This window comes from Gossypium raimondii, chromosome 4, assembly GCF_025698545.1.
Source record: "Gossypium raimondii isolate GPD5lz chromosome 4, ASM2569854v1, whole genome shotgun sequence".
NCBI classification, from domain to species: domain Eukaryota; kingdom Viridiplantae; phylum Streptophyta; class Magnoliopsida; order Malvales; family Malvaceae; genus Gossypium; species Gossypium raimondii.
The window spans coordinates 49,013,466-49,030,459 of NC_068568.1; the positions used below are offsets into that span (position 1 = coordinate 49,013,466).

Sequence of the window (16,994 nt, forward strand, 5' to 3'; positions counted from 1 at the left end):
CCAAGAATATTGATTTTTTAATAATAATTTAGTATTTAATTACGATTTTACTGAGAATATTGATGTTTTCTTATAATTTATAATTTTATTATATTTTTATTATATTTTTTTCTTTTAAGGCTAAAATTAAAATAAACAAATTATATTCCTTTCTTTCTTCCTTTTATCAGTAATTTATTTTCGGTTTTATTTATTTTTCTTTATCTATATTATTATTTAAGTTCTTAATTGAGTACTAACTCGGTTGGAGAAATTATGGACATACTTTTTCGTAATTAAAATAAGTTATATTATTCAATGTATTTTAATATTTTTAATTAAAAAATAAATAAAAATATGAATATGTTAAGATTAGAGGTGCTCATAGGTTGGACTGAGCTAGGTTCATGTAAAGCCCATGCAAGATATCTAGATTAACTTTTTAAGCCCGACCCAACCAAAAAATGAGCTTACTATTTTGCTCATGCTTGACCCAATTTAAGAAAAGTAAACTCAAATTCGACCCAACTTACCTATATTTGATTTTTTTTATTAGTTTTTAAATGCACTAAAAAAATGTTAAAATAAAAGTTTTCTAACACATTAAAAATCCATTACAAAGTATTTATATTAAAAATAGTACCATAAATGTAATAATTTTTATTATATTAAAAACATAAATAAATATATTAAATATTTTATTGTATTAAATATAATTTTAAAATTTTATATTTTGAATTGGGTTACTTAATTGAGTAATTTTTATTTTAAATTTTGAGTAATGAGTTTAATTATTATTGAATTAGTGATTTAATATAAATATAAATATATATAATTATTATAATTTAACATATATAATTAACATAATATTTTTATAACATGATATATTTAAACCAGGCTCGGACAAAAAAATTTGTGCCCAAGGCCCGACTTATATAGAAAACGAGCCTTAAATCTTACAGAAACCCATTTTTCGAGCCCCATCTTTTGTTTAAATCCTTTCATTTTTTAAATAGATCTTTAGGTCTGGATGAGTGACTCCACCCATAAGTAGGTTTAGGTAGGATATGAACCCGAACCAATTGTTGTATTAGTAAAACATTATTTTAATATTTATACTTTTTAATTTTATTAAAACTCACTTGTATTTATACTATATAAAAAATAATTAGACTAAGTCAAATATCACAAGTCAACTCAACATTAATATTATTATAAAAATATTTTTGTTAAAACATGAAATTTGTTACCCTCCACCCATAATCATTTTCAATAGCCAAGTGAGGCGCCGACGCCGTCGCTTCGCTTGTGAAGTGCCTAGTCAACATTAGTAGGGATAGAGCTTCTAGCTTCAGTGAATAGAATAAGTCAGTAAGACTGACTGCCGTGCCTGATTGACCACAACAACCTCTTCTTCCGTTGAAGTCCGCATTGGAAGGCACACTGGTGTCATCCTGTATCAGAATTTTTTAGTTTGCCTGGAAATTGGTTCTAATGAAATGCTAGCTGATATCCATGTGAAAAGTGCTTGCAAATTATAGGAATTGAAAATGAAATCATCAGTTACAGCTTTCTCTTGATCCAAACATACTTGTATTCTAAATGCTTCACAATAATGGTTGAATACCACCATTTCTATAAGAATCTGATCTTAATCAAGAGACCCAATTTGCAAATTGCTAACAATACATTATCAACAAAATAAAATTATAAAAAATATCAAATCATCCCTGTTGTTCAATTCCCCTGCAACAGCCAACAATTCTTGAGCTGCGAAAAAGCAGTTTCCCTGAAACTCTTAACCTTCACTAAACAAAAATGGGTGCACTTTAACCCTATCCCTGAACTCACTTTAGAAGTCTTCAACAAATAACAAGCTGGTGCCAGTCCACACCCTTGGCCCTGCACCACAATCCCCCATGCCCTCGATACCTCTTCCTTTCCATCGCTCTCTTCATCATCTCCTTCTATTTGTTCAACAAATATCACCCCATCAGGCATTGGAGTCTCACCTTTCTCCCATTTTTGCTTCACCGAGACCCAGTTGATTTCATCGGCTTTTTCCGTCCGGGTTCTCGTCGTGTTGTCGTCCGAGTAGACGTTGACCAAAAGCGGCGATTCCGGCAGCTTCTTGACGATCTCAGCCACCGAATCTCTCATCCATTCGTCTATTTTCTCGTACACCAACTCGTTCCGTTTCTTCTCTTTTTGTTTCGGCAATGGTTGAAGGCTTACCTTAGACCTCGAGATCTTCTTGGTCGACGTTCTTGGTTTCGACGATTGTGGATTTGAAGCCATGAAAGAACATGGGCGTCCATTTGGGTTATGGAATTTGAAAAGACCGGACGATTGATGGCGTCGAAGACAAACGTTTCCACCACAACCAAGACCGCCCAACACCGCCATTGTTGATCCTCTTGTTCCCCTGTGAAATAGATTCAAGTTCGACCAAGGAAACAATTATTAAAAAAAACCTGGGATTTTAGGTTGGAGGAATGGAGTATGATTATATATATATATATATATATATAAAGAGAGTAGAGTTATTATGTGGAGAATCAGAAAAGGCGTGATGGGTTAAAGATGTTTGGCTTCCACTTCACTTCAAGGCTGTTTGGCTTCCACGAAATTCCAACTCGACCTTTGATTCTCTACTCCCAATCCTTACGGGCAGTCCGTGCAACCTATTGATTGGGATAAGATTAAAAAAAAACACCCAATCTAAATGGAATGATAAATGGGCTAAATTTTTTGAAAAATAATTATTGGTTGATACTTGATAGCAAGAGAGTAGAATATAGGCGAAAAGTAGAGGAAAAATACCCAAGTGGCAGGAGGCATAGGAGGTGGTACAAGAGAAGCGGGTCCTGTTGTGTGATGAAGGCGTTCTCCACGAGGACTGGTCACATTTGACAGTGGGAGAATCAAGACCGCTGAAGTGTGATCAGACGGTGGAAAAGTGGAGAATGTGACAGTTGGTGATGGCACGTGGTTACACGCTTACAATGCATGCAGAGTATAGGCAGGCACACGCACCGCCCTCTGACCAACCGTTTTCTTAAACGTTTGCCACATGATTTCCATGTCACCAAATATCCCTAGCAACACCCAAAATATTTAACATGTGCAGTAATTGTGAAGTAAATAAAAGGGAAAACTACAAAAATAGTCACTTTTATTTGCCTCAAGTTACATTGTAGTTACTTATGTTTGAAATCTTATGTTTTAGTCACTTATGTTATTATTTTGTTACAAAGTGATCAGTACTCTTCCGTTAAGTTCCGTTATCTCCCTAACGGTAATCCTACGTGGCAGTCCAACTAGATTTTAAGTGCCAACTTAGATTTCCTAATGGGATGAGAATAGATTTTTAATTAAATAAATTTAATTAATTAAAATTTTTAACTCTAAATCTTAGTTAAAAAAACCTTCATCTCCCCTCTTTTTTTAGTTTTCTTTTTTCAGGTGACTAAGAAAGCTATCATCATCAGAATTTTTTATTCACCTACGAAAACAAAAGAGGATTCAATAGAGGGTCCAGGTATGTCTTCTTCACCGAAAATTTTATGCTCTAAGAGTTAAAATCAAGTGGTTGTCGACAAATTTATGTAATAAGATAAACTGCAAAAGAGGATTCAATAGAGGATCCAGGTATGTCTTCTTCACCGAAAATTTTATGCTCTAAGAGTTAAAATCAAGTGGTTGTCGACAAATTTATGTAATAAGATAAACTGCAATGATTGCAGCATATGAAAATCAAGCCAAAACCTGAAGAAGCAAAGGGTTGCCATTACACCATCTGGAGACTTTCCGAAGGAAAGTCCAGAGGCAATGGAACAGATCACCATGAGCATCAAGGTGAGTCTATAAACTCGTTTTCGGCCTAATTTATCACCGAGCCAACCAAAGAAAACCTGTCCAGCTAAAGTTCCGCAAAAGGCCACACCATTAACAACAACTGCAATACGAGGAGGCAAAGTTCCAGGCTTTCCAGAAAGTGCATAGAAGTAGTAAATACGACTGAGCAATTTTGGGATAAAAGATATGCTAAAAAGGTCATAAGCATCAGTGAAGAAACCCATTCCAGCAATCACAATTGAAGTGAAATGGTACCATTGTGTCTTTGCTGCATGCAAAGCATTAAGAACTCAAAGCTGGTTTGCGATTTCTGTCTTTTTTACTTGAAACCAGATCAAGTAGGAAATTAACAAAACATAGGAATTCTAGGTTTTCTCTGAATAAACAATCCCATGTCAAATAAAAATGGAAAAAGCCCCAAGTTGAACAAAAGCTGGTTCAGCCATTGAAACAAACTGTTTTGACTTTTCATTCTAAGATGTTAACTGGAACATCATTTTTTCACATGCTGCAGTAATTGCAGTTCATCTTATTACATAAATTTGTCGACAACCACTTGATTTTATGTCTTAGAACATAAATTTGTCGGTGAAGAAGACATACATGGACCCTCCATTGAATCCTCTTTTGTTTTTGTAGGTGAATAAAAAATTCTGATGATAATAGCTCTCTTAGTCACCTGAAAAAGAAAACTAAAAAAAGAGGGGAAAGTTGAACGGTTTTTTAACTAAGATTTAGGGTTTAAAATTTTTAACTAATTAAATTTATTTAATTAAAAATCTATTCTCATCCCATTAAGAAATCCAAGTTGGCACTTAAAATCTAGTTGGACTGCCACGTAGGATTACCGTTAGGGAGATAACAGAACTTAACAGAAGAGTGATCACTTCGTAACAAAATAATAACATAAGTGACTAAAATGTAACCTAAGGCAAACAAAAGTGACTATTTTTGTAGTTTACCCTAAATAAAATAATGTGTTTTGAATTTTATCCGATTAATTTGTAAGAAAATATTTGAAAGGTTTTTATCGGATTTATTAGAGGTGTTCATGGATCGAGTCAGGCTTAAACATGATATTAATATATTTTATATTTATTCAACTCTGGTCCGACTTGAAATATGGACCTAAAATTTTGTCTAAACTTCTCATATTTATAAAAGACTAACCCAAGTCTATTTTAGACCTGTCCATGTTGTAATGGCACAAATTCAAGGTTATCAGAATAGTGGTTTCGTAGCCACAAATCTGATTTAAAGAGAAATTTATTTTAATATTTTTGCATGAATATTGATATGATAGGAAAATCGTATGAAAATATCTATAGAAAAATTTTACCGATTTAGTGGTTAGTTAGAAAAAGAAATTATTGAAGAAATTGGGTAAAAAAACAAGGTATTGAGACCTCGATCTCGTAAAACCGAGTCAAAAATATTTTTATAAATATTTATGAAGTGTTAGTAATATGGTATTAAAATTTCGTTAGAAAATTTTAATATTTGGGTAGTCAATTAAGTGAAAACGACTAAATTGAAAAAGGTGTAAAAGTTACTAGAATGATTAAATAGCTCAATTGTTAAATGAGTAGGGACATAAATTGTAAATAAGCCCAAAAGGAGATATTTTGGGCGGCATAAGCTGAGAAAAATCAGGAGAATTGGTGAAATAAGGGTAAAATGGGAAAATAATAAATTTTACTAACATAAAAATGAGACCAAATTGGAATATCTAGAATTCTCTTTATTTTTCTGCATTCTCATCAGCCAAAATTTTTATGTTTCTAAGACTTTTACTACAAGGTCCTATTACTAAATTCATTAGTTTTTGATTTTATGAATGAAATTGAAAGTTGCTATGAATATGTGCTGGAATTTTATGATGAAATAACATGAAATTGAAGCTTTAATTTGTTTATGAGATGATTTTATTAGGTAATTTTAATAGATATTGATTTGTAGGATCTAATTGTGAAAAGGTTTGAAATTAAAGTCTAGTGCTAAAATTCTGATTTTCAAAGGTTATAAAGTAGTTTAAAGTGATGGGATAAAGTTTTGGTTGAGAAAAATCAGCTCAATTGAGAGGTTAATTGAGCAGGGATGAAATTATCATTTATTGAAAGCTTAGGGAAAAATGGTAATTAACATCATGCACTAAAACAGTTGGGACAGTAGCAGTAGGTTAAATTTGAAAAATCACCATAAATTTTGGAAATTGAATCAGAGGATGAAAAAAATATAGAATTAAAGCTTATCGAGTCTAGTTTCTCATAGGAGAAAAGCTGTAATCAATGGAATTGTAAATTATGAGATATAATAAATTTTGTGAGATAAGGTCAGAATGAATTCAGGTTCCCCTATTCTGACTTTGGAAAATCATTAAAAATTGTACAAAAATTATTATGAGTTATAATTTATATTCTTAGAATCCTTAATGAGCCTATTTTCAAAAGAAACAAATGAGAACATCATCCGAATTCTGTATAATGAGATAATTAATTTTTAGTAAAGAAGGGTCGAAACTGTCGAACAGTGAAACAGGGGAAACTTTAAAGAATAAAATGTACTTATTGAATAAACCGAAAATTCTAAAAATTTTATGGTATGAATATATGTAAGTGTAGTTTCGGGAAAAATTAGCGGATCTTAATTTGGAGTTCCGTAGCTCAAGATATAAATAATTTAGTGACTATGAATCAATGAGACAACTTTAAATGCACTATAAATAATAATGGAATTATAGAGAATGTTACATATGAACATGAAATGTATTAAATTAATGATTAAATTTATTTATTTAGATCCAGAAAATTCAAAAACGAAGCTAGATCGAGGAAAAGAAAAAGTTCGGGATTAGTAGATTTTTGTTTACGAACAAGTATCGAGGTAAGTTCGTGTAACTTAAATTATATTTTTAAATGCTTGAAATGTTTGTTATTGATGTGAATATGATTTGAATGTTATTGATGAAACATTGATATATTTGATAAAAAGGGGAAGAAATCCCAGTTGAATGGAAGGAAAATTCGATGAATCTTTGAAAAGGAATTGACGGTAAAAAGGATCTAGCCCGGACGGGTGATCCTATCCTGATATATCCCTCCCGAAGAATATGTGGAAAATGGATTTAGCTCGGACGGGTAATCCGAATTAGGGTCTGAATTTAGCCTGGACTGGTAATTCAGATCCAAGCTCATTAGAGTAATTGTCATTGCAGGGGATTTAGCCTGGACTGATAATCCCAACAATACTCTATGAGTTTATATTACAGGGGATTTAGCCTGGACTGGTAATCCCGCTATAAGGATAAGGTTCGCGGGAATGTGCTCTCTGAAATGGAAATGTGCGCACATGAATATGAATTGACGGACCCGGATTTGTACACTAAAGTGTACCCCTGAAAATCCATCGAAATTCTGAGAAATTCAACAGGATAAATATGGAAAAATAACAAGGGAACGAAAAATCATAGAATTGATGAGCTTATCAATCATGGCATATATATTATTGATACATGAAAATTATTAAACTAACTTAAATGTTGAGTTTGTGCATGTTAGGGGAATAATGTATTGAATGGATGTATGAATGTTTATTGCATGGTTTTGAAAATATTAGGTAAGTATAATTCTTGTTACATGAACTTACTAAGCACAAAGTGCTTACCCTGTTTCTTTTTCCCCTGTTTTGTAGTGTTAAGGGCTCGGAGGTCGGATTCGGTCAGAGACGTATCACACTAATAACCTCAATATCTCGGTATATAAAGAAACTTTATTTTGGAAATCAATGGCATGTATAAGCTAGTAAAGTAAATGATAATATGAAATGAATGTATGGTTAGCCATTGGTATGGCTAACAAATTTTGGTTTTGGTATGTGATGAGATTATCTTATGAACATGTTAAATCTATTTTGAAAATATGTTGAAATGGATTGGTTGTGTTGGATTGGTCTCGGTTTAAAATTACAGGGAAGATTAGATATTTATAAAGGGGTTATATTGAGTTCATATAAAAAAAAACTTTGGGATTTTGTGAAAAATTTATTCGGTAAAATCTGGTAATGCCTCATGCCCCATTTCGGCGACGAATACGGGTAAGGGGTATTACACATATTGTTTTTTTAATTTTTTTAATATTAATTTTATTTTAATATTTAATAATTTTATATATTTTTTATTTATTGAAAGTTTTTATATTGTCATCTTAACACTATTTTAATGTTTACATTAAAATAATATTATATATTTAGTATAAGTTTGTTTTTTTGATGTGTTCTAAGTTACATAATATATAAAAATAACATAATATAAAATATTATAAACTTAAAAATGGGTCGGGCTCGGGCCTTACAGGTTCAAATTCGAGTCCAACCCATATTTTAAACAGGTTTAATTTTTTTACCTAAGCCTATTTTTCAAGCCTAATATTTTTGTCCAAACTCTCCCAAATTTCGGCCGGACCTTCATGCCTGGGCATGTAGCCCAACCATGAACAGGTCTAGCATTTATTTAAAAATCCGAATTTCATGGAATTATTTTTAAATTTATAGTTAAAATAAGAAGGAATGAAAAAATATTTAGAAATGTAAGTTTAATTTTAATAAATTCAATTGGTTTTCAACCCTTAAAAAAAAAATAGAGAAACTGATTTCTAGAAAAAAAACAAAAGTAATGTATAAGTAATTGGTTTAACAGGTTTCAGGTCACAACACAATTTTTTTATTTCTAACGTAGATTGATCAAATCAGTACAATTTTCTCACTTCTGTCTTTTAACCACAATAGTTGATTTAAAAAGGATCCCCATTATAATAATATCCCACCTTAGATGTTACTGTCACCTAATTTAGGTTAAATTACAATTAATGACAACAATTTTGCAAGAGAGTTTAAATCATATTTAGATAAATATTAAATTTATACATGAATTTTAATTTGTGCAATTATATACGTTAAACTTTGATTGTGATTCAAATGTATACACTAAACTTTTATTTTGATTCAATTTACACATTTAAATAATGAATACATCAATTTATTTTATATTGGATAAATATAATTATTTATATATGTAATATGTAAACGTAAAATGATCTTATATTAATAGCAATGTTAGTTAATTATGAAAATTGAAACAAACCAAGATGTCATTAATAAAATTGCACAAAATCAAATTTAATGTATAACTTTGCACATTGAACCAAAGTTCATGTGTAATTTTGAGATTTATCTTTTTATTTAAACCCCTGACTAAGTTGGTATCACGAGTCAATCAGGCTCCAACCCAATTAGAAAAATTACAAAAATGACGTTCCATAATTAAATAAGTTGCATTATTTGAGGGTACTTTAAAATTTTATTTTTTAAAAAAGGGCCAATAAATTTTTTTGCACGTGGTGGGATTTAAACTCATACTATTTGCATTGCTTTAGTTTTACCACTAAACCAAAGTTTTATTTTAAATTATTCTATGCATTTTATTTTTATTATGCAGATTTTATTAGCTCCATTAATTATATACATTGATAAAAGTTGGTTGACTCGGTGTCGCAAGTTAACTCAACACCAATTATTAGTGACAATATCATGATAAATAATTGTAGTGCATTTAGTATTCTTAACTCCGTCAGATTTACGTGTTTAAAATCTTTTACTCACAATTCAATCTATTTTTTTCATTTTAATATCATACATATTTCATATGCTTTTATTATTTAGTTTCAAATTATATGTTTCATTATTATTTTCATATTATTTTTAAACACACCTTCATGCTCTAAGCACGTAGTTTTCACACGATATCGCATTTGATAGAATTTCTAGTACTATTATTTAAGCACTTTATTGAGTTGGTTTCAGTCTTAACTAGATCACTAATTTAGTTATGAAATTACAAAATAACCCTTCTTTTAAGTTATAATTAATATTATGATAACGGCACGTTTATATTTTCATACTTTTATATCCTTTTAAATAAAATAATTATAAATTACAAATCAAAGATTCTAACGCATGTTCGATGATATTAAAATATAAGCTTGTTACCGCACTACTTGTATTCATTATTGAATAAATTTTAAAAGAAAATATTTTAATATAATTTTTTACCCAGATTATCGGTGTGACAAAATTTATTTATTAGTTAATTCTTTATTAAAATTTAAAAGACTTAAATGGGTTTTTTTTTTACACCATGGCAGCTTACTTCATCTTTAATGACTTTTAAAATTCGTTTTTTTTCAATAAAAAATAAAAATATCAGATTTAAAATTGTCTATTTATAGATTGAAAATGTAAGTATGCCCAAATACAAAGGCAATTGGGCATAGTGATGGACACAACATGAAATCCGCTCTCAGAAACAATTCATATGATGCGTCATATGCAATTATGTTTAGTTGGGTGCTGGCTTAAGACAGTTAGACAGCTTGTTGTATGCTTTTATTCTTTGTATAAAAAAAATTAAAATTTGAATCTCGTGTTTACCGATTCAGATGTGGCTTGAGTTTAAGTGTGTTAGTTGTATTTGTTGTTCGAATTTTATTTTGTTATTGTAATTCACCAAAAATAAATAAATTTTTTAAATAAAAGTGTATCAAATAAATTTCTTTAATTTTATATGCTAGTGAATTAAAGGAAATTAAATGAAAAAAAAAATACATAATGAGTTCCTAGGCGACCTCTATGAAAAATAGTCACTTTGAAGAGAAATGACTATTTTGATTTTGTAGTAGGCATCAATTTATTAGATTTAAAAGGATTGACGGCATAAAAGCTCTTTGAATTTCGGAAAAAATTAATAAAGTATCTTTTAGTAGTGAGATTCTTTGACCAACGTTGACGGTTAGAAACTAACGATAATGTCAATGTGGCTATACTTTTTTTTCCATCCACTAGTGGTTACACTACCACGTCAACAAAAAATAAAAATAAATAAGGATAATGACATAAATTACCCCTATACTTTACAAAATTTATCAATGTGGTACATGTGCTTTCAATTTTTCTAATTTAGTACATGTCCTTTTTTCCATTCACCACTTTGGTACACTTTCCAAATGGCATTAAATTCTTACTCATTTTGACACGTGGACCTCTAATAAGCTGATATGTGGTAGAATGGGCCACACCCATATTTTCCAACGGGAAAGCATAGGGACTTCTTTACAAATTTCCCTTTTTATTTTTTAATGTCAACAATGAATTAAAAATAAAAGAAATTTATTAGAAATTTTTTTCTTGGGCAATGTTTCATTTTTGTATTTTTTTTTCTTCTTCCTCATTAGACTGTCCATGGGCGGGCCGGCCGGCCCACAAAAATTTCAGCCTGCTTACTAGGCCCGGCCCGCCCAAATATGGGCCTGAGATTTTCCAGTGCCTGACCAAGAAAAATATGGGGCCGAGAGCTCGGCCTGGCCCGGCCCGTTTTTAATTAAAATTATTTTTTTAATAAAATTAAAACTAATTGTTATTAAAATTAATTGTTAGTAAAATTATCAAATTATTAATTGTTAATTGTATTAATTGTTGTAATAAAATCTAACATTTGATTAGTAAATTTATCAAATTATTAATTGTATTAATTGTATTAATTGTTGTAACAAAATCTAACATTTGATTAGTAAAACAAACTTGATGTTTTATTATTATTATTTTGTAACACTAGTTAAGGAAATGAAAGTAAATAAACTTAAAATAAAAAACTATTATATTTTAAAAATAAAAATATATATATTTAATATTTTTGGGCCGGCCCGGCCAAAAAAATCTTGCCCGAGGCCCGACCCATTTTTTAAACGGGCCTAAAATTTTACCCAAGCCCATATTTCAGGCCTATATTTTTACCCAAACCCTCCTATATTTCGGGCGGGCCGTCGGGCTGGGCCGGGCCGCCCGGCCCATGGACAGGTCTATTCCTCATCATCCAACATAATCCCATTTTGATTTTATATTTTAATTTCTTTTTCATGTTTTCCCTTCGGTCTTAATAATCTTTAACTCCAAATCTAAAATTACACCAAAATACAAAGTATTCAAATATGATATTTGGGTTTGATATCTGGGTATTCTAAAACTTATTTATGGGTTCAAAGAAAAATACTAAAGTTGAAAATAAAAACCACTCAACTTCAAAATAAGAAAAGAAAAGAAAAGAATTATTATGGGTGTGGCAGTAAAGAATTTGCCTATAACTCCATTAAACACGAGTTCAGTCCCTAGACATGTTAATTTTGGGTGCAATCATACCAATACTAATGCATCAAATCCCATCAGAACTACGCAGTTAAGTGTTCTTGGACAATGTTAGTACTAAGATGGGTGACCTCTTGAGAAATCCTCATGTTGCACCCCTTTCTTCTAAATGACCTTACTTGAATCGTATTTATTCTATAGGCTTGTACCTCTGTTTCCTTTAGCGTAAAAAAGATAGGATCTCACGTTTGGTTGATGTCCTATGACCTTGTGATTGGAGCATGATTAATTCTCTTTTTTAGGGTATTCCTTTCACCATACTAAAGCTGTAGATTATCGTTTCCTGCTGGGATCAACTAAGCATGGAATGGTCATCAGGTTGTCAGACAGACTTTCCAACTAATTTACTGGAGAGGAAAGATAACTTGATTTCCTTTGAAGAATTTGATAATTTTGTAACAGCCCATTTTCAGTGAAATTAGAACAGTGATTTCGGGACCACAAATCCGAGGTCGGAAGAAAATTTATTTTAACATTATTTTATGGTCTATGGTATGATAGGAATGTCGTATGAAAATCTTGTTAAGAAATTTTATTGATTACATCTCTAATTTGTTAAAAAGGACTAACTTGAAAAGGTGCAAAACTTGCTAATTATGATAATTAAGTGATTAAATAACTTAACTAATAAATAGGGGAGGACTTAAGGCATAAATATGCCTAAAGTAAGTGGATGAGGCGGCAAAACCTGATAAATTAATAAAATAAAAACCAATTAATGGCAAAATTGTAAATTTTGCCAAATTAAAATGAAACAAATTGGAAATTAAAGGTTTCTAGACATTTTCACCAACAAATTCGGCCAAGAACAGCCATGGGAGAGAGGGTTTAAGCATATTCTTCAATTTTTGCTTCATGTGAGTCAAATCCTTACCCGTTTCTTGAATTTTTTATGTTTTTGAGATTGTTACAATTAGGTCAAAGTAACCTTTACCTTAGCTTTTGATTTTATTGAAAGTTTTGGAAGTTACCATTGATGATTTTATATGATTTTAGTTATTAGATGATGAATTTGAGATGTTTTGGGTTTTAAAAGTATTTTGTTAAAGAATTTTGATGAAATCATGATTTAGGGATTAAATTGAAAAGATGTTGAATTCATAGAAAATTCTAAATTTTATGGAATTCATGGGCTGCTATTGATATATATAAATTTTCTAGGCTTGAGATAAGGATTAAATTTCATGAATTTCATTTTTCGAGCCTAGGGACAATTGTAATTAATTAAAAGTATAGGGGCAAAATGGTAAATTTTCCAAAGATGTGTATTGGATTGAATTGAGTATGAATTGTATTAAATTGATGTTAAATTCATTCATATAGATCCAGATATACCAAATACGGAGTTAGATCGAGGAAAAGAAAAAGTGTCAGATTAGTAGATTTTGCGTAAACGAACACTTGTCGAGGTAAGTTCGTATAATAAAATTGTATGTTTAAATGTTAAATTGAATTGTATGTATGTTATTGTATTATTGCTCTGTATATAAAAGTAATCACATATCCTACAATGACCGACAAGCATTAAGTCCCGTTTGAATAAATGAAATTCGATGGATACAGGGTTCCCGTATTGGTTGTGGTCTTGCATGTGTTGCAGACACACCACAGCTCGAAAGAGCATCCCGTTATTAGCTCTCATGAGAGCTTCGTGTTAAATGGTTCTTGCGAGCTTTCCATTAATTGCTCTTCGGAGCATCCTGATTGGTTGTGTTCCTACATGTGTTGTGGACACACCGCAGCTTTTATGAGCGTCCTGATATATGGCTCTTCAGAGCTTCCCGATTAATTGGTTCTCTGGAGCTTCCGTCCTGATATTGGCTCGCTTGAACTTCTCAATTATGGCTCGGATGAGCTTCCCGTTATATGGCTCGAAAGAGCTTTTCGTTTACATGTTTGCATGAGTATTCATGTATATGAATTGACGAATTATAATTTTGTACACTTTGTGTGTACCACCCGTGTATCCATCGACATTTTAAATGATTCAACGAGCAAAATCCTGACATGAGAAAATATATGAATTTGAAATGAATCATTATCCGTATATATATGAAATAAATGGATATTTGATATTTGATATTTGATGAACTCATACATGTTTTTTGATGTTCATGTGAAATAAACGACTAACATGTTTGGTGAAGTATGTGTTTAGGCTATTAGCCAAATTGCTTTGGATGTATTTTGTATGCTTACATTAGATGTATTTTGTATGCTTAAACGCATGGATTGTGTTTTGATCAATGCTTCTGCCATGCATTATTTTCTTGAGATGAATGTAGTTAATCTTCCTAGGTTATATTCAGATCATAATCCTATTCTTTTTGTCACCTAGCAGGATGTGTGCCCCTCAAGGATAAACGACCTTTTCTGTTCGAGGCAAATAGTTTGATTGATACCGGGTTCTCTAGCATCTATGAGTCAAGATTGTCGGATAATTCTACTTTTTTGGTGTTGGCAATTGAGGGGTTACTAAAGTAGTCAAAGAATGGATAGAAACGGAAGCTTTTACGGAGGCTTCATGGTATCATGTGTCATTATTTCTTCAACAATTAGAGGTGGATTTATTCAAAGAGTATTAATGTGTTCTTGCTCATTGACTGGATTGTTAATGGTGAACGTAATACTAAGTTTTTTTTCACTACCAAAGTGGCTTTCTAGCTGGGCATAACACCTTAATTGATATTTGTGTTAATCAAGAAGTGGTGCATTCTATGATGAAGATGCAGTATAGACAAGGGGCTATGCTTTTAAAAATCGAAGTTTAACTGGGATTTTTTGCGTTTGGTTTCCCTCATACTTTGATTGATCTTATCATGTTTTGTGTTTCTTCGAGCAAAATTTTGCCTCTTTGGAATGGTCAGGTCCTTAAAGAATTTACTTCCTAAGGAGGATTAAGGTAAGCGGATCCGCTTTTGCCTCATCTTTTCATCTTAGTTATGGAAAAGCTTTCTCGGATGATCCTTGGAAAACAAGCAAATGGACTCATTTATTGTTTGTCGACGATCTCATGTTATTTGCGCATGTGTCTATTGATCAAGTTGATTTAGTTCGAGCTTGTCTTAAGGAGGTTGGGGATGCCTCCTGGTTGGTTGCTAATTTAGACAAGTCAAAGCTGTTTGTGTCACCAAATATTCACCGTAGTGTGGCGGTTATGTTGAGTAGTCGATGTAGTATCCCCTTCACTGAGGATTTGGTATGTATTTGGGGGTTCCCATCATCCACATAGAGCTAACAAAGACTTGTGTGCTCCGTTAAACGTCTTGACGATTTGAAAGGGAAGGTTTTATCTTCGACGTCTTCTATTCCTTTGTACTCTATGCAAACAGCCTTACTTCCGGCTTCTGGTTGTGATGAATGGGGTAGGCTCAATCACAATTTTCTTTGGGGAGAGTCTACAGGTTATTCTCATAATCACTTGGTGAGTTGGTATTTAGTTTGTCGTACGAAAGTGAGTGGGGGTCTTAGACCGCGTAAAGCTCGCTTAAACAACGTGGCCATGCTTGTTCAATCTGGTTGGAGGATTTTCTTCGGTGTCATGTATTCTGGTCAAAATATTTGGCCAATCAATTTTGAAAAAGTAATCAAATAAAATATATTTAAGATTAAAAAAAAAAAGAAGAAAATTCATAAAATTAAAAAATACAAAAAATTAAAAAATAGAAACTCAGAAAGCAAAAATGGACCAGTCAATGTCGATAGTCAATTTTTTGAATTTTTATAATTTTTCCATTTGTTTTCCATTTATTTTAATATTTTATATTTTAATTTATTTTGTAATTTTCTAAAATTTTAATTATATTTTAATTTATTAAGCCTAAATCATTTTAACACTATCAATAGTATACAACAGATTAGATTACGATGAGCGTTCAATCGAATTGAGTGAAAAATTATTTTAACACTAAAATTTTAATTATATTTTAATTTATTAAGTCCAAATAAGGCTTAATTTTGCGATGAGAGTTCGATCGAATTGAGTGAAAAAAAATTTAGAGTTAATCGAGTTGGCAAGTCCTATTTTATCATCCTAACTTGATTTAAAAATTTTTTGAATCGAGCAAATTATTCGAGTCGAATTGAATCGGATGAATTTGTTTGAGTTAACTTAAAAAAATGTCAAATTAAAATATTGTTACCGTATAATTAATTACATGTTAGAGAACATAAATTTGAAATCATATATATTTAAAAATTTTTCAAAGCAAAAAAAAAAAAGAAAAAAAAAGATACTTTAGCATTAGAAACTTGAATAATTAATTAACTTATTCGGTCCTGAATTATTATTTTAGAAAAACTTTAAAATTTTAACTTTCTTTACATATTCTTTAGAATTTTGTAAAATTTCTATAATTTTATAAAATATATATATAAATTTTATAAATATTTTAAATTTTAAAATTTATTTTGAATTTTGAAAATTATTTTTTTTGTAATTTTTCTTTGAGAGGACTAATTTGCTCATTTTAAAAAGGGTAAACTACCAAAATAGTCACTTTTGTTTGGCTCAGGTTACATTTTAGTCACTTATGTTTGAAATGTTACGTTTTAGTCACTTATGTTATCGCGTTGTAACATTTTAGTCCTTGAGCCGTTAGTTTACATTAGCTGTAATAAGAATCGATGTGGCATGTTAAATCATCATTTCAAACAAAAATTCTAGGTTAATTTATACAATCGATCCCCATATTTTATCGTTTGGAGCAATTTAATTTTTTTCTTTTATGTTTTTTAACTTTCTTTCTTTTCCATTCTCTTATGCTTCTCCTTTTGTTTTCCTCCCTTTCTCCATTTCTTTCAACGTAGTTTTTCTATGTTTTATTTTTTTGAACAAGTTAAATTTTTCGAGTGAGGCGAGCTTGTGGACTAGTTACAAATGGAAAGCATAGAAAAACTATGTTAAA

At 30.9% G+C, this 16,994-nt stretch overlaps 1 protein-coding gene, 1 non-coding gene and 1 pseudogene across 2 annotated transcripts; 2 read left to right on the forward strand and 1 right to left on the reverse strand.

The window, feature by feature from the left end:
• Positions 1-1,491: 1,491 nt before the first annotated feature.
• Positions 1,492-2,487, reverse strand: LOC105780526 (uncharacterized). Its single transcript, XM_012604910.2, has one exon. It carries the CDS (start codon positions 2,383-2,385, stop codon positions 1,717-1,719), a length of 669 nt encoding a protein of 222 aa, XP_012460364.1. The 5' UTR covers positions 2,386-2,487; the 3' UTR covers positions 1,492-1,716.
• A 9,580-nt stretch (positions 2,488-12,067) lies between these two features.
• On the forward strand, positions 12,068-12,186 carry LOC128040657 (5S ribosomal RNA; annotated as a pseudogene).
• A 10-nt stretch (positions 12,187-12,196) lies between these two features.
• Positions 12,197-12,420, forward strand: LOC128040859 (small nucleolar RNA U3). Its single transcript, XR_008195665.1, has one exon. It is a non-coding gene; the product is annotated as a small nucleolar RNA U3 (small nucleolar RNA).
• Positions 12,421-16,994: the final 4,574 nt, after the last annotated feature.

Excerpts from the sequence above, each read along its gene's own strand:
- LOC105780526 (XM_012604910.2), bottom strand. The coding sequence starts at position 2,385 with ATGGCGGTGTTGGGCGGTCTTGGTTGTGGTGGAAACGTTTGTCTTCGA.